The 18,750-nt window shown below is 44.2% G+C and overlaps 1 protein-coding gene across 1 annotated transcript in view; it reads right to left on the bottom strand.

Annotated features, from left to right (window-relative positions):
* apaf1 (apoptotic peptidase activating factor 1) overlaps positions 1-18,750 on the bottom strand; it is a 68,660-nt gene that overhangs the window by 49,734 nt on the left and 176 nt on the right. Inside the window, exons 2-18 of the mRNA XM_084161953.1 lie at positions 17,525-17,768; positions 16,665-16,854; positions 16,222-16,419; positions 15,704-15,905; positions 15,309-15,421; positions 15,013-15,144; positions 9,333-9,571; positions 8,638-8,805; positions 7,815-7,946; positions 7,227-7,340; positions 6,465-6,649; positions 5,868-5,994; positions 5,603-5,728; positions 5,133-5,273; positions 4,688-4,813; positions 4,287-4,439; positions 13-141 (exon numbers count right to left, since the gene is read on the bottom strand). Coding sequence (XP_084018079.1) covers positions 13-141; positions 4,287-4,439; positions 4,688-4,813; positions 5,133-5,273; positions 5,603-5,728; positions 5,868-5,994; positions 6,465-6,649; positions 7,227-7,340; positions 7,815-7,946; positions 8,638-8,805; positions 9,333-9,571; positions 15,013-15,144; positions 15,309-15,421; positions 15,704-15,905; positions 16,222-16,419; positions 16,665-16,854; positions 17,525-17,671 — 2,622 coding nt within the window. The 5' untranslated portion in view covers positions 17,672-17,768. The remainder of the gene's footprint in view (positions 1-12; positions 142-4,286; positions 4,440-4,687; positions 4,814-5,132; positions 5,274-5,602; positions 5,729-5,867; positions 5,995-6,464; positions 6,650-7,226; positions 7,341-7,814; positions 7,947-8,637; positions 8,806-9,332; positions 9,572-15,012; positions 15,145-15,308; positions 15,422-15,703; positions 15,906-16,221; positions 16,420-16,664; positions 16,855-17,524; positions 17,769-18,750) is intronic.

The raw sequence follows: 18,750 nt of genomic DNA on the forward strand, positions 1-18,750 counted from the left end.
ATGTGTGTGTACCTCCACAGCATAGTGTGACAGTGCGATGGCCACCAGGTTGCTGCTGGGACAGGCGTGACAGTACTGCACCGTGCTCAGACGACTGGTCCGGATCTCCAACAACATGGCCGCCGTCTCTACGTCAAACACCTGGGAACAGCAGGAGGGATCTGTCACTACACCATAGCTGGTGATGGCTCTCTAGTGCAACTGCCAATATGTGAGGCACAAAATGGCTTCCATGCATAACCTAGTGATAGCTTTCTAGACACTTCTTGATGGCCCCTTGGAGAGCTCAGAGGTTGTTAGGTCGGCCCATGTAGAGGTCTAATTGTAAGTCGCTCTAATTGTAAGTCTATGCTAAATGACTCAAATGTAATGTGAACTGTAAAGGACATGACAGGATGGGATTAGATGTAAGTAATATGGTATTAGCCTCATAAACTGCTAAGTGAAGTCTCAACTGCAGGTTGGCATTTATTGTCATGAGTCTTGCCCTGGAGGCATCTGTTTTGTTTTCATTCATTTTTACAATATAGAAAATTCTGACTTTGCAGCTGGCCATCTAGCGGAAACCGCTCAGTCCTGCCTCCAGGGCAAGACTCATGACAATAAATGTCAACCTGAGTCTCAACCATCGATTGATTTCCATATCTTCCAACTGGGCAAAGTGTGGGATTGTGAGGGGAAAAGCAGACTGAAGAAAAGAGAGGGAAAGAGAGAGAAAGAGAGAGAAAGAGAAAGAGATTGAGGTGGAAAACAAAGAGTTGTAAATGTTTCTACGTGCCAAAAAAATAAAAGTCCATCAAGCTGTCTATTCTTCTCTCAATACTAGCCAACAAACTGACACAACTCTGACATTCAACGCCATGCTGATTCCTGGAGTGGAGAGAACAGACACGGACACACAGAGACCTTTACATTTCCCAGGAGTGGGACGGCTTCATTCTCAGTCAGAACACACACTTCTACCCTCTGATGGACAGACAGGCCCAAATACCAAACATGAAAGACAAGTTGTCCAGGGCATTTTCATTGCTTCACAGACAGATTGCTCTAGGACAAGTTGCTAGACAAGAACATACTGCTAAACACAAATATATTGACAGCTAGGCTATGCTCTTTCCATGACATAGACTGACCAGGTGGATCCAAGTGAAAGCTATGATCCCTTATTGATGTCACTTGTTAAATCCACTTCAATCAGTGAAGATGAAGGGGAGGAGACATGTTAAAGAAGGATTTTAAAGCCTTGAGACAATTGAGAAATGGATTGTGTATGTGTGCCATTCAGAAGGTGAATGGGCAAGACAAAAAAATGTAAGTGCCTTTAAACGGGGTATGGTAGTAGGTGCCAGGCGCACAGGTTTGTGTCAAGAACTGCAACGCTGCTGGGTTTATCATGCTCAACAGTTTTAGCAAGAATGGTCCTCCACCCAAAGGACATCCAGCCAACTTGACACAACTGTGGGAAGCATTGGAGTCAATATGGGCCAAACATCCCTGTAGAATGCTTTCGACACCCTGTAGAGTTCATGCGCTGACGAAATTAGGCTTTTCTGGGGGCGAGGGGTGCAATATTATCAAGGATTTCTTAATGTTTTGTACACTCAGTTGAGATACTAGTAATTATGTGGTTAATATGCATACTGATGCATGTAAATATTCAACAGGTCAGATACTCTAAATACATACAAGTGAAGAAACACAAACCACACACGGTCCACACACACAAACACAATACCGTATATCAGGGTATTTTAAAGAATGACGTGTGTGTGCTACTATACTGAAGAGCAGACACCATGGGCCTGTTAAGCTACACAGTTAGGTTACAGGAAAGTCTAGACTTTACAATGAACTGACAGTATGTTGTTTACTGTATCTTATAACTGTTTTTATTGATAAACAACTAGAATAGACACATTTACAAGTTGTAGGCCACTTAGGTATGTATGCAAGCTTGGGGTGATGTCATAATGGATGGCACTGATGATGTCATAATGGTTAGAATCTTGGCTGAGTGAACATTCCGGGACACAGTCAATCTGGAGAAAGACAGTCCATAGGACAGCAGCCTACTCTTTCTCAAATTAATATTTCCAGGACCAATAAGGTGGTGGATATAAATTCATTTCTGTCAATTGATGTTATGTAGTCAAATGTTTTTGTGAAATCCATTTGCTGATTTAAATCATTTATTTTGAAGGGTTATGTTATGTGTAAATTAAGTCATGATTAACTTTTGATTAAATATTACAGGTAAGATAAAGAGAATGATGGGTAGCATAAGCGGTTTATTACTTGTTTGAATCTAATTTGTTTGTATTTTTATTTGTTTGTATATTTGTTTCTGCTATAATTGATTAGGGCTGGCACAATTAACGTATAATCGTGTAACCGACGATTATGGATGAAGACCGTCATGAAAATAAAAATAACCGTCATAACTATGTTTTATTTGTTTGTGTGGAACAAATAGCTGACTGAAGACTGGATGGCCAGGAATTAGAGCTAACCACATACACTATCATCACCATAGAATCTTGGGTCATCACTGCCTTTTGAAAGGTACCTATTAAGTTGACCTCTCTCGCCTCCTTTCAGGTATGTCCATTATTGCCTCTGGTGATAAGAACCAGAGTACTGAAAAGAAAGTTCCGATGGGGGGGAATAAAAAAAGAAGAACCAGTGTTGGTGTAGCGGATGGCAGCTAGCTTGTTGAAACCCCTTGTGGGTTCTTATTTCCACTCCTCATTATTTTCTCACTATTTTCTACACTTAGTTCTTGATTTCTTTGGACATTTTATCAATAAAAAAAATCATTTCTTAGCATTAAAAGTTTTGTGTGTGTGAATGTTGTTTTGTCGGTCAGACAAGGCCCAATGTTGTTGAGTAAAATGTAGGCCTATATGTGGCACTGATATCAGCTACACACACAAACACAGTAGAGGAGTAACTAGCATTAGCAACAGCAGCACTAACCTCTAAGCTAAAAGTAGCGCACAGCTACAAAAAGAAGCGCCATCTGTATTGGTTAGCAGTGTCAGCTAGCAGCACCAGCTAAAATACACTGAACAAAAATAAACGCAACATGTAAAGTTTTGGTCCCATGTTTCATGAGCTGAAATAAAAGATCCCAGAAATGTTCCATATGCACAAAAAGCTTATTTCTCTAAAATGTTATGCACAAATGTGTTTATATCCCTGTTAGTGAGCATTTCTCCTTTGTCAAGATAATCCAGCCACCTGACAGGTGTGGCATATCAATAAGCTGATTAAACCGCATGATCATTACACAGGTACACCTTGTGCTGGGGACAATAAAAGGCCACTCTAAAATGTACAGTTTTGTCACACAACACAATGCCACAGATGTCTCAAGTAGAGGAAGAGTGCAATTGGCAGACAATTACATTGATGGAAGTTACAATCTATCTGCAATATTAAAGCCGATTTACCCCCTACAAAAAAAAGAGTGCAATTGGCATGCTGACTGCAGGAATGTCCACCAGAGCTGTTGCCAGAGAATTGAATGTTCATTTCTCTACCATAAGCTGCCTCCAAGAGAAGTTGGCAGCATGTCCAACCGGCCTCACAACCGCAGACCACGTGTAATAACCACGCCAGCCCAGGACCTTCACATCCGGCTTCTTCACCTGCGGGATTGTCTGAGACCAGCCACCCGGACAGCTGATGAAACTGTGGGTTTGCACAACCGAAAACTTTCTGCACAAACTGTCAGAAACCGTCTCAGGGAAGCTCATCTGCATGCTCGTCGTCTACAGTAACAACATTCCACATGCCACAATCAACAGCCTGATCAATTCTATGCAAAGGAGATGTGTCATGCTGCATGAGGCAAATGGTGGACACACTAGATACTGACTGGTTTTCTGATCCACGCCCCTACTTTTTCTTTTTTTAAAGGTATCTGTATTCCCATATCTGTATTCCCAGTCATATGAAATCCATAGATTAGGGCCTAATTAATTTATTTCAATTGTCTGATTTCCTTCTATGAACTGTAACTGTTGCATGTTGCGTTAATATTTTTGTTCAGTGTAGTATTAGCCATAGAATGAGCATTAGCTCATGCATCCCAGTTACCGAAGTCCATTCAACTTTCTGCCAGCTCCTACTCTGATGAATCGCAACATGCTAAACAAATCTGGTCCGAGTCATGGAGCTCCGCCAGGGGACCACCCCTCAGTCATTGTGCCCACGCCACGGCCCCATGGAGCAGAGCAGAGGCTTACTCAACACACACAGACACACAAACACGTCCCACTCACAAAGACTGCGTTCCTGGCAGCACAGATGATGCTCCTGCCGTCTGCTGACCAGGTGCTGCACTTCACTATGACCTCCGTCTGCTCACTCTGCTCCGGGAACATGTCCGCCACATCTATGGACTTCCACTCATTGGCCGAGGACACCTCCCACAGCTGAAACACACACGCAAGCACACACACATGAACACACGCATGTACACACACACACATACATACACACAGGTAGGCACGCAGACATGCATGTACACATACATGCACAGAAACACACACCCTCATGCACAGGTACGTACAATTAATGTGGTTCAATACATTCTAGTAGTCTACACCTAAATGAAAAGCCTTTATCTACATTTGCTAATACAAACACACAAAGCCATAGGTGGTGACTATGCCCCTCCCACCTTCAGGGTTCCGTCACTGGAAGAGGTGGAGAGGTGGGCATCATCAGGGGAGAAACAGCAGTGATTGACAGGCTCCGAATGACCAAACATGGTGTTCTGGGAGGAGGGTTTATTGAGGTTCCACAGCTAGAGAGAGAGAGGGTGGGAGATGCATAGAGAGAGAGATAGAGAGATAGGGAGAGAGATAGAGAGAGAGAGAGAGAGAGAGAGAAAGAGAGAGAGAGCGGGGGATGCATTGAGAGAGAGAGAGAGCATGATAGATCTTATAACCAGAGTGCAAAATAATGTGCGAGAGAGAGCCTACTTCATGGTTTTTAAATCACACACACAACAGGGACAGGCACACACAAACACACACACACACACACACACAACACACCCAGGGACAGGCACACACACCACAGGCACACCACAGGCACAAGCATGAGCATACACACAGGCTCACCTTGGTGTTAATGAACTTGTCGTTGGAGCAGGTGGCCAGTAGGAGGCGTCGGCGTGTGTTGGTGAACTGACAGTGGTTGACCTGCTCCTCGTGTTCGTCCTCAAACACCCTCATCAGAGTCCCACGCTCCACGTTCCACACCTGGCACACCACACAGATACTGTAGTTACACAGATATACAACTCTCTCTCTTTTTTTTTTCTTTTTTTACCTGGCACACAACACAGATAGTATAGTTACACAGATATACAACTGTCTCTTTTCTTTTCTTTCCACACCTGGCACACAACACAGATACTGTAGTTACACAGATATACAACTCTCCCTTTTCTTTGCTTTCCAAACCTTGCACACAACACAGATTAGAGTCAGACTAACGACTTCCGTCTGTTGTCAGTCAAGTCTGTCTGAAGTCTGTTCAAAGTTTGAATCTCCATCTGTCTGTCAGAGGGGAGGGTTCCACACCATACCTTGACCTTCCTATCGCTGGAGCAGGTTGCTAGGAGATGGTCATCGGAGGAGAAGGCGCAGCAGAGCACCTCATCGTCGTGGGCCTGGATCTCCAGCAGCTTCTCCCCAGAGGTGCTCTTAAACACCTGAAGACACACACAGGGCAGAGTTTATAGAGGACACACACTGACACACACACACACACACACATTCACACACACACACTGGGATGTGTGGGAGATACAATGGGTGAAGATTGATTTAAAAAGAATGTGTGTGTCTTACTCGCAGTGTCTTGCTGGAGCCACAGGAGGCGATCTTGGTGCCGTCGTGGGAGAAGCAGGCAGAGTAGATGGATCCCTGGTGGGGCTGGACCACCAGACGAGACAGACTCTTAAGACTATTCTTGTTCCTGGAACAAACCACAACCATAGATGACTTAGAAAATGTGATCATGAGGGGATGAGACCAAAACAATAGAGTTAGGGTCATAGAGTTGGATAGAGGGCACGTCTTTGCATTTACAATGGCTTCTGTTTTAGCAGGGGCAGTGGCACTGACACTACGCTAAAACAGGCTTTGTGGTAAGTGCGACACAAAGTCAACTCTATGGTTAGGGTATGGTTGACTGGCAAATCTAATGCATAAAGGCTAGGGAGTAAGAGGTAGGGGCTAGGGGTTAATACTGTACACCCAGATGAAATAGTGAGTACATTTATAAGCACATGAGCAGTGTGTATAGGCCTACTATACTTCTACATCTGCACTGCTTGTTGTTTGGGGTTTTAGGCTGTATTTCTGTATAGCACTTTGTGACATCTGCTGATGTAAAAAGGGCTTTATAAATAACATTTGATTGATTGATTGATTGATACTACTTACACCCAGTCAAGGTAGAGTCCCCCTCTGCTGGCCCTCTCCTGCGCCTGCAGCAGGGCCTGGCGGTACACCTCGGAGGAGTCTGGCTGGGACAGGGCCAGCTGCACTACGTCAGGGAACGGACGCTGCTCCAACTGGTGGCCGTTCAGAGACAGGAACTCCTGGAAGTGGCCCCGCACCTCGCTGTTCTGGGGGGACCATAAAGAGAGACTCACAGTGAGGATGTGACAATCAGTGTGCGTCCCAATAATATGTCCATCTCCTGAAGTGTGCACTCGTTCACTACACAAATATAAAAGCATTGGATTGGTGTAGGCATAGGCTAGGGGGAGTTTACATTCAACAGTCATTTCCTTTCAAAACCATGAGGGGAATTGAACAAGTGAACACTTCGGGAGAAAGGAGAGATTATTGGGACACAATAATTGTATTCACAAGCATGAAACGAGTAACTGTTTCTTGCATTTAAATTTTTAAATTTTAGTCATTTAGCAGACGCTCTTATCCAGAGCGACTTACAGGAGCAATTAGGGTTAAGTACCTTGCTCAAGGGCACATGGACAGATGTTTCACCTAGTCGCCTCAGGGATTCAAACCAGCGATGCTTTGGTTACTGGCCCAATGCTCTTAACCACTAGGCTACCTGCCGCCATTGACTTACGAGGAATTGATACCAACCACAAGATTTGAAAACCATATCAAATGACAATAAAACAGGGTACACATTAACTTCCTCAGTGAACTTGGTGTTGATCAAATCCTGACCTCTTTGTCCAGTATGGCGCCGTACTCCACATAGTCATTGATGAGATGAGCAGGTCCCATAATCTGAGCTTTAGTTCTGACCCAGTCCAGAGAGAACATCAGAGAGTACAACTCCTACAGGGAGAGAGGGGGGAGGAGGGGAGAGAAGGAAAGGAGGGGTGTAAGGGTAACAGAAAAAGAAAAAGTGAGAATGAGAGAGGGAAATATAGAGGGAGAGAGAAAGCGGTAGAGAGAGAGAAAAAATACATTAGCAACTTGTGCTTGTCTGGCGAAGGCCTCCATCATACTGAGTCGTGCCTTGATCTCCAGGCCATCAGACTGTTGAACAGCCATCACACCATCTCCTGTAGTAAGAGGCCAAGATAGACTCACTCACACACAACAGCTCTGATACAGTGTTATTTGGGTTGTTAATTGGATTGTGTTTTTGATTATTTGTCTACTTGTTTGACATTTTACTGCAGTGTTAGGAGCTAGTAACATCAGCATTTCCCTGCACCCACTATAACATCTACTAAACTTTGTACGCGACCAAAAAAACTTTGATTTGATTTAGATTTGTGTGTTTGTGTGTGCGCGCGTGCGTACCTGTGTGAGGTTGGCCTTGGCCATGTGGTAGGTGAGGAATCTGAACCAGTAGAGGCACTCTTCATCTCCTGAGGTGGGGGGACCCTGGCTGTAGCACTGCTGGTACTGGCGCACAACCTTAGAGTGGAGGCTCTGGAACACACACGCTTGTTAAAAAACATACCATATTACAGTAGATCGATGCCCCAATAATTCAGGGCATAGAAGACATGAGTCTAACTGATTCATTTTTTAAGCGACTGTCTTGTTTTTCCAAGGTCCATGTACATTGATTCTCTAGAAGAATCAATTTCGTTATATTTGATTTCAGAAAATATTCAGTCATTCCAACACATTTGAGCAACACAATTAACAGAATACTTACAGACAAAAGTTGGCAAACATCAAACTTTAGATACATTTCAAAATGGCCACCAGCATACATATCAACCCTATGAGCGGCGGCAGGTAGCTTAGTGGTTAAGAGCGTTGTGCCAGTAACCGAAAGGTCACTGGTTCTAATCCCCGAGCCGACTAGGTGAAAAATCTGTCGATGTGCCCTTGAGCAAGGCACTTAACCCTAATTGCTCCTGTAAGTCGCTCTGGATAAGAGCGTCTGCTAAATGACTAAAATGTAAATGTAAAATGAAGATAGAGATCATGTGTATGTTGGAGTCATTGGAGGCTGCTGAGGGGAGGACGGCTCATAATAATGGCTGGAATGGAGTGAATGGAACGGTATCAAACAATGTGTTTGATACCATTCCATTGACTCCATTCCGGACATTATTATGAGTCGTCCTCCCCTCAGCAGCCTCCACTGGTTGGAGTGTATGAGACCCACCTCTAGACCAGAGCGGTTCATCTCAGCCAGGAAGTCCAGCTGGAGGTCGTGGAGGTAGTAGAGGTAGGGCCGGTGGTGACAGTCACGGAACAGTAGGGACTTGTTCACAAAGTCCTGGAGAACATCCTCCACCTCCTCCGGTTCTAGATCCCACAGAACCGACAGAACCTGCAGGCAGAGGAACATGGAGGACACAGGAGGTTGGTGGCATCTTAATTGGGGAGGACTGGCTCATATTAATGTCTGGAACGCTATAAATTGAATGGTATCGAACTCATCAAACACATGGTTTCCATGTGTTTGATACCATTCCAGACATTATTATGAGCTGTGCTCCCCTCAGCAGCCTCCTTTGATGGAAGAACAGGCTTAGATTTAGAGACAGAAACAAAAAATGACCTGTTTCATCGTCTTTTCTGATATCTTATCACCTTATTCCCTCCTTCTTTCCACAAGGACAGCTCACAATGTCTCGATGGGTTATGAATACTTTTTGGCCGTTCCATTGAAGACTGAAGGTGTGGGATAGCCTTGCCCTAACCTACTGTAGCCTAGCTTAGTTGAGCCTCACCTGACCAAGCCTAGACGAATCCAACCCTACCTAGCCTAGCTTAGCCTAGCTTAGTTTAGCCTAACCTGACCTAATCAAGCCTAGCCGAATCCAACCTAAGCATAATCCCCCCGGCCAGTCTGACCTTGGCAGGTACTTTGACGTCCTTCTCCAGCACGGTGAGGTCAATGTACAGCTCCCTGTGTTCCTCAGACAGGACCTGGATGCTGGCAGCCATGGCCTGGTCAAGGGCATCGTAGTCATACGAAGACGACTTACGGATACGCTTGAACTTCTTCTGCTGGAGCATGCGCAGGTAGTAGGCCCAGCGGTCCGGGAACTCCCGCAGCAGGGCCCCGATTAGGGACACCACCAAGGGGGAGCCTTGGGAAGAGAGGACGGTAGAGGAGGGGTTTAGGCAGGCTGGTTGATTGTGCCAAGAGTTTTATCGTGTTTTTTTTTTAGATGTAACAGAAATGGAATTTGTATTTAATCGTTTTGATACATTTAATTATTTAATAATAATTTCAATATTTGAAATTGAATTTCATGATTTAGAATGGAATTATGCAAGTTGTTGAAGGTTAACAGAATTTTCAGTGGGTCATCATTAGGCAATAAGGGTTCCTTTTCTCTGAAGTCTATGCTCAGACTAATTTGACTAACAGGCTCATACTCATTTGACTGATGCCCTGCTGGTAAAAGAGAACTGAACATAACCACCAAACAAAGCAAGCTATATAAAGACAGATGAATAGGTGCACTGTGTATTGTGAGACCCATTGTTCTTAGAGAGAAATAGCGCTGCCCTACAGAGAAAGGTGCAGCTGAATACAGAGGATCGACAGTACACCAGGTCAAGACCTGATGAAGACAGCTAGTTGAAAATATTGGTATATTTTTTATGAATCTTTTGTCATGGAGAAGAAAGTGCTGATTGTGTTTTTCTCAGGTCAGTGTCTTTATTATGATATTTAAAATATTATATATATATATATATATATATATATATATATATATATATATATATATATATATATATATATATATATATTATTACAATGTATTTACGATTACATAACTGCAGCCAGCACATTTGTGTTCCAACCCAACACTATCACAAATAATCAATTAACCACCAAGCCCTTGAGAAGTTGAATCTGGTGTGATAGTTTTGGGCTGTAACAAAAAAGTGCCAAAGTGCAATACTTTTAGATATTGAGTTAAAATGTGAACAGTAGTAGTTTAAGAAATAGTAATACCATGATTTGTTCTGCTATTAACTTTTAGATGATCAACTTGACTATTGATATTGCGGCCTCTGGGTAGAAGGGTAAATATTATTGATGTTGCTGCCCTTGAGGCAGTTACTTGAGATGACAATGCACTTTTTCACAGGGCTCTTCACACTCTCCTCCTGTCCGTATCACTATGAAAGGGACCCTAAAAACTGGACTGAAGCGCAGAGGTACTGCAGAAAGAAGTACACAGACCTGGCCACCGTAGGCAACATGGAGGATATGAACAGACTGAACCACTCGACTATAGACAGCGGTTATGATGGAGCAGTGTGGATAGGACTGAAGAAGGGACTGTCTTTTAGGTGGCAATGGTCTCTGGCAGACATAGACTACTATAGTGAGAGACAGACTGAGTTTAAGGAGTTTTGGGAAGAAGGCCAGCCAGGTAATTTGAATGAAGATTGTGGTGTCGTGTACAGTTCTGGAAAAAAATGGCACGACTATCTCTGCACTGATCGAAAACAGCTAGTGTGCTACGACAGTGAGTTACATATTACATGTATTCTAGTTAAAACACACTAACCTGGTAACACCATCGAGGCCACCAGCAGCACATACACACAAGTTGGCCAAGTAACAGATTACTGTGTGGTTATCAAAGGTTTCAAAGTTTGTCTTTGAAATTGATTGTCAATTCCAAGCTTATGATTTCCAAAGGTTTATGAATTCACAAGAGCTGATCCAAACTCTGCTGGTTGCATTTGTCCCCATAGGGACTAAGTCTCCAGCTGGTAGTTTCGTAATAGTCAAAGAGCCAATGACCTGGAGGGAGGCTCAGCGCTACTGCAGAGAGAACCACACAGACCTGGCCAGTGTGAGGAACCAGAATGAGAACCAAGAGATCTGTAACGTGGCCAACGGTAGCAACGTGTGGATCGGCCTGTTCAAAGACACCTGGGAGTGGTCGGACCAGAGTAACTCCTCGTTCCGATACTGGGGCGATGGAGAAGCAAATAATACTGACAAGCGCTGCGCTGCATGGAATCGTAGTCCCTCAGGCCGATGGATAGACAGGGAATGTCTGATGAAATGTCCCTTCGTTTGCTACGGTGGTAAGTTAAGATCCCTTATTGTGCCACCAAACTCATCTCGTTAAATGGGCGGTTGCTTTGGAATAACTGTCCACACAGATTTAAATATGTGACATTATCTTCTTGTATGTAATGGTGACTGTTCATCTTAACTGTGTACATAACCAACTCCCCTGCGTCATGGGTTTGCATTTTGTGGAGTTTAATTTGACTACCTTGACCATGTCTTTCGACATTGAGGTCCCCAAAGCTAAATTACCATGATTAGGCAACATTATAGAATTGCCAGCTATTATACAATTATGAATTATTTCAATTGGTGGTTTGAATTTCCAATTCATTCCCTGCTGAGAAGGGTTATATCTGTGTATGTGTTAGAACCAAGACCCCCAACAGTCAAGAAGATACAGGTAGTGAGAGTGAGGATGACCCCAGACCCAAACATGGACCTGAATGATGCTGAGGTGAGGGAGGCCATTTTACAGCAGGTGAGTCTCACCCTCTTAATTTATAGATGTTTACCTTCATTTAACAATGTATGTCAGTTAACCCTTTACACTCGTACCCGTTTGCGGGTTGAAAGTGGCAGATTTGATGCCCACCTGACCCAGATTGCGACATATAAAACGGGCCGTTTTTGGATTGCGTAAACAACAGTAATTGTGTGATGGTGGGATGCAGGGTTGCGTTCCAAACAAAACAACTACAAGTTTGCTTGCTCTAGTTGCGCAACGGCACCACTAGGAGAGCTAAAAAAAAGCACCTTATATTTGAAGACTTCTTTGAGTCATAAAAGTGCATTGAATGACTTAGGAACTGTGCACACTTTGGAAAGGAGTGTGGCCACTTGGAGACACCAGTTAGTCCTCTCACTCAAACCCTTGTCGTTTTTTTGTTTTATGTTGCACCTACCCCACATTTTCCTGGAATATTGTAATCATGCTACTGGATGCATCCAGAGTATTTTCTGATTTTGCTAATAACAAATTCGGTGAAAAGTACAGTAAATGTAAAATGCACATAAAATCAACAGTATAATGTTTGTATTCAGTCTTGTATCAGGTGAACTGTTGTGTCCTCAACTTTGGTCAAATCATTTTCCCATAATCTCCTAATTGTTCCCTTTCAATTTCTACCATGCTATTCATATTTCTTCTGTTAGAAACATTTCAATTTAGCCCTATCCATAAAGCCCCATTTCCCACGAGTGTAAGGGGTTAAGAATACATTCTTATTCACAATGAACAAGTACAGTCCACTGCTCCTTACGTTACGAGAAATCTCCAAGTAATGATAAACCTTTCAAACCGTAAGAGTGCAGGTACCTACATATGAAAACATATAGCTGCCATAATTAAATGTGTAATGCAAATTGGTTAATCCTACGATGTATTAATAAATAAACCTTCAGTAAAATTAGGTGTTCAGGGCATAAAGGCTGGTTCTGTTCCTCAGATAAAGGAGAAAATGAAGGCCAATGGGATGACTGGGAACTTCAAACTGAGATGGAAAGAGCAGCCAGATGGAAAGGTCTTCCACAAACTAGAGAAGAAAAAGAACGACAGAAAGAGAGAAAAAAGGAGGCCGAAAAATAAGGAAGAGCTTTGAATAGAAGTTGCCACGTGCCAGCTATAATGAATTATTCCCTACTCATCTCACATTGCATTCATTTATCATTAACCATTACTAAATATCATAATTAAGTAATAATGCCCTCAAAGCCGGTGTTTGGAGGATATATTGGCATGGGTGTTGGTAGGCCCGAAACGAAGTCGAGGGCCGGCAAACCGTGCCAATATATCCTCCAAACACCGGCTTCGAGGGCATTATGACTTTTATACAACGGGTTACCAACATATTAAAATAATGATTTACATATCTTCATTAAAAACATTATTTTGATTCATTTATTCATACTATTTCATCCTTCCACAAGATATAGTCCCGACACAAATCTAGGGTTGCTACCCAAGCCGGCTGGTCGTTCGTTCTATCGGTTCGGTTGCCAGAGACGCGACCCAGTCGTTCAGTCTTTTTGTTCTGTATCTATGGACACGACCCAGTCGTTCGTTCTAAATGTTCCATAGCCATACTGGCTAGCAACGTTCTTATCCCTTGCTTGCTAGCTAGCCAACTACGGCTAATTTACAGTTACTTCAAACAGTGCAGCCAGAATAACAACAGTAGCTGCATTTGCATTTGTTTAAGCTGTTTTCTAGTGATATTTACTTGGATACATCCATAATAATGAGCTAATGAGGCGCGATTTCGCCTGGCATAGAAAATGCGCTCTCTTGTCAGGACATTGTTGTTCAGAGGAGCCAACAACACAACTAACACAATCACTAAAAACTGAAGCTGGAAAGACTGCAAACTAGCTGCACTTTGTTTCATTTTACATTAACATTTACATTTTTTACATTTTAGTCATTTAGCAGACGCTCTTATCCAGAGCGACTTACAGTTAGTGAGTGCATACATTATTTAAATGTTTTATACTGTCCCCCCGTGGGAATCGAACCCACAACCCTGGCGTTGCAAACGCCATGCTCTACCAACTGAGCTACATCCCTGCCGGCCATTCCCTCCCCTACCCTGGACGACGCTGGGCCAATTGTGCGCCGCCCCATGGGTCTCCCGGTCACGGCCGGCTACGACAGAGCCTGGATTCGAACCAGGATCTCTAGTGGCACAGCCTTAGACCACTGCGCCACTCGGGAGGTTTACCTTTTTTCAATGTACATTTCTTTGTACATATCCATAAAAATTATGCCAGCTGATTCATGATTTCGACTGCCTGAGAAACGCTGCCTGCCTGTCTCGTCCCAACTCCCAACACGTTCATTACTATGTATGGGACAGCTGGAGATCGAATTTGAATATGGAAACAATGTTGCAAATGTCGGAGAGACAGACAGCAAGGTTTATACAAATATCCGCTGTTGAAAACTAAATGTTAGTCTAAAAGAAATGTGAGATAATGTCTAGATGCTTTTTTATAGTCGAGATCAAGTTTATAAATTGCCTGGCTGGGCTGATGAGACAGTGGAGTCGCAGTCAGATGGAGCAGTGTAAAATAAGCATTTTAACGTCATAGATTTAGCGGGTGGTAACTTGTGGAATAGACACCGGCTGGAATGCGGTTTTAACCAATCAGCAGGATTAGACCCACCCGTTGTATAATGTAGTATATTCTATCCATACTATTACAGTACGCCATGTTGCTGTTTTATTTGATGTTTAATTAGCTAGTTATCTTGTTCTCTATTTATGATCTGTTCATTATTTCTATCAATGTTTTTGGTCACACTACATAATACTTCCCAAATCATTCATAAGAAAATGTAATACTATATTTCCCTTGAATATGTGAAATAAATTGACATTTTATTGTAAACCTTTCATTTATTCAACCTTTCATTTAAATCAATACAATTTCTGTTGACACTATCGCTCCATATGTGTGTGTGTGTGTGTGTGTGCGTGCATGTACCTTTGCACTCTCTGACAATGCTGCGGGCCTGTTCTGGGAGTCTCTGGGGTTTCCCGTTGACATACAGGGCGAGGATCTCCAAGGCCTGATCCTCCTCCAGACCACTCTCCACTGCCACCTCAGACTTAGAACCTGGACACACACACACACACACACAAACGCATGAGTGCACAAACACATATGCACAGTTTGAGCAGGTGCATTGAGCGTAATGTTTGTTCTATAAATGAAGTCATCATTATCAGTAGTACTGTAGTAATATTAGTATTAATATCAGTGTTATTATTCATACACACCACTGACACAGTCGGCTAGGCTTCTGTCTCGGGTGGTGAGCAGTACTCGACACTGGATGTCAAAGGCCTTGAGCACCGAGCTGTCCCAGATGTCATCCAGTATCAGCAACGACCTGGACACACACACATCTAAATCAATTGACATGAATTGGAATGGAATTAATGGCATACAATAAACACAATATACCCCTCTGATCATGGCTTCCATGCTAGTCACTCCAGAGCTGAAACTTCTATGAGGTCCAACTGAACGTTCTCCTCATCATTAACAGCCTCCGTGTAGAAGGAATGGACCAACTTAAAAAGTTGGCCACCAGTCCACAAGAGAACGTTCATAAGAATGGCGTAATGCAACCGTGCAACAAAATAATACACTTCAACCCTGGGGGACTGACCTGGGGTAACGACGGAGCATGAGGAAGCGTAGGCGCTCCTTGGCCTCCTCCAGAGAGCCAGGAGGCCGGTGGAGGGAGGACGAGGGGTCTTGCTCCTGGCACTGCTGCTCCAGGCGGAAACACAGCGACTGGATCCTCACCAGCAGGTCAGCCCGGTCCAGCTGGCCTATGGACAGCCAGTGGACTCCTCCTGGAAAACACTCTGGGGGGAGAGTGTCAGAAGGACCAGTGTGTGTGTGTGTGTGTGTGAGAGAGAGTGAGTGAGAGACAGAGAGAGAGACAGACGGAGAGAGAGTACAGTCAAGAGACCAATGCGATAACGAACAGAGAAAAAACAGAGAGAAAGTGAATGCAGACAGAGAGAAAAAGAGCCTCCTCCACATGTATTAACCCCCCTCCTGAAATGTATCTTGGGTCAGTTTTACATTTTCCCCATTAATGGGTTTGGTTAGGAATGGGGGAGGGAAAACTGATCCTAGGTCTGTAACTAGGGGAAACTTCACCCCGGAGCCTCCTACCTGTGATGAGTGCGTGGTCTCGGACTGCCTCCGCAGCCAAGACAGACTTGCCAGAGCCGGCCATGCCGAACACAGTGACCCAGCCGGGCTCCTTCTGCAATCGGTAGAGCTTCTCCCTGACCCGGTTCACCAGGGCTGGCCGGCTCACAAACACCACGGGTCTCTGGGGCACACCGCCCTCACTCAGCACCGTCTGGACTGGAACAGGGGAATACAGCAAAGACGTCATTATATATATGCAGTATGTTGCCAATGGAATAAACAGAGGTGTCAAACACAGCAGAGAGACAGAGAGGTGCGCTCACATACACATAGATACCCACACAGACACACACACACACAGAACCCTGCATATTCTTTCCCTGTATCAGAAAAGGAGGGCACATCTTAGACTGTCCTAGTCTCCTGGTATTCTCCATCCTCCACCCTGGGGGGCAGCTCACCATAGTGGGTGCCCGCGTCTGAGAAGCTCTTCTCGGCCTCTGGGGAGACCAGGGGCAGGCTGTTGTGGAGCAGGCTGGCCAGGTCTCCGTAGCTCTCGCGGACCAGGGCGTTGTAGAAGGAGATGTAGGCCTGGTTATCCTTCCTCAGGAGCAGCTCCAGCAGGGCCGCAGCCTGCTCTCTCCTGGTGGGCTGGACGATGGAGAGAGACAACGTGAATTTTGAAACTATTTTATTGCTTTTCTTACACCGATGCAGTCCTTTCAGATGTCCGTAGTGGTAAGTGTTTAAAAAGCCCTGCAATCTCTCTGACTTTACCTCTCTCCTCTCCGTCTCTTTCGCTTTCTCTCTTATGAGGTTTTCCCACTACAGAGCCGAGCCAAGCTGTACTGAGCTGGCCTGGTTACGCATCCAGCATATTTTATGTTTTTTTTATTTTACCTTTGCTTAACTAGGCAAGTCAGTTAAGAACAAATTCTTATTTAAAATGATGGCCTACACCGGGCAAACCCAGACGACGCTGGACCATGGGACTATGGGCCGGTTGTGATACAGCCTGGAATCGAACCAGGGGGTCTGTAGTGATGCCTCAAGCACTGAGATGCAGTGCCTTAGACCACTGCGCCACTCGGGAGCCCAATAGTTGCTGGAAACATGCTGGAAAGGTCAATGTGAACAAAAACTACCTGAGCCAGCACAGTGCGGTCGCCTTGGCTCAGCTCAGCTTGGCTCGGCTCAGTAATGTGAAAGTTGGTTGTGGGCCCGATTCCAAACAAACACCTTTATACACTTAATCACCACTATGGACATAGGAAAGTGTATGAAAAGGGTGCTACTGTACTCCCCCACCTCCTCACCCCACCTTACTCCTGATCCTCTCCTCCTCGTCCCCCGTCAGCACGCCATCGCTGATCATGTGATCCATCAGGTAGGAGGCCCTGATGTCCTGCTCCAGGTTGGAGCGTGATTGAAGCAGGCAGCTCCGCGCCCCTTCCTCCATCATCGCCATGCCAACGGGCCGGACCTGGTCCAACCACACATACAGCCTCTCCCACACAGGTTGGGCGGCTGGGCTGGAATAGTGATTGATTGGCAGGTGATGGGAACTGCGGGGAAAGGAAGTTGCATGGATGGATGTAGTATGGGCAGTACTAGCTCTGATCCAGGGTGCTACCTGTGGCTTGAGCCTTCTTGAACAATAATCTGTTGAAGGAGGCTCAAGCTGCACATAACACCGTGGACCAGAGCAAGGACAGTATTACTACTAGCACTGCTGCCTCTTAGTTTGACTCAGTGGAAACTGATAAGGTGGATATACAGTAGAAAGGCGTTCCTTGTCATACTACAGCACCATGAAATACTTTGAAAAAGATTGCAGTTTTGAAACTTCAGTAAAAGTGCAGTAACTGCGGTCGACTGTGATATTTTGGAGGCAATATTTGCAGCATACTGCAGTTATACTGCACTCTGACTGCAATCTTTTTTCGTAAGGGGGACAGGTGACTTTTTTCTCCATGACTGTGGTTGAGAATGGAATAAGAGTCTTTGACTGACCTCACCATCTAATTTGTAACATAAAAACAAGAATTGAGTGTACTTTCGTTATCCATCCCCTCCATTCAGTCTGCGTACACTGACTTGCCAGATATTGCGATGATTCAACGTTAGGAAGTTACCTAGCAAATGTCCTCTCTAGAGTGAACATTGATTGTAGGGTTTTGTCAGTCAGTCAGGTTACAAGTTATTTTAAAGTTATATCTTTTTTACTAACTATATATAAAATACAGTAGCTGACTGGCGTATAACTAGCTAACTGTGCACTTGGTAGTTAGCTATAACGTTACTGTCTAATTTGACATCTGTGGGACACAGCACATTGTAACTAGCCGACATTCCCAAAACCACACAGCAGCTGTCTGTAGTAGGCTATATAGTATGCATTACAAACGCTATTTTTACGTTTATTATTTTCACAAGCAGACAAACATTTTATGTTTATAAAAACAACAGATAGGAACAACACTTTTAAACTGAAGGTGTCACACACTTCCCTCCTAATAAGACCTGCCCAAGTTGTAAGGAAATGAA

This window comes from Coregonus lavaretus, assembly GCF_964263955.1.
Source record: "Coregonus lavaretus genome assembly, chromosome: 5".
NCBI classification, from domain to species: Eukaryota; Metazoa; Chordata; class Actinopteri; order Salmoniformes; family Salmonidae; genus Coregonus; species Coregonus lavaretus.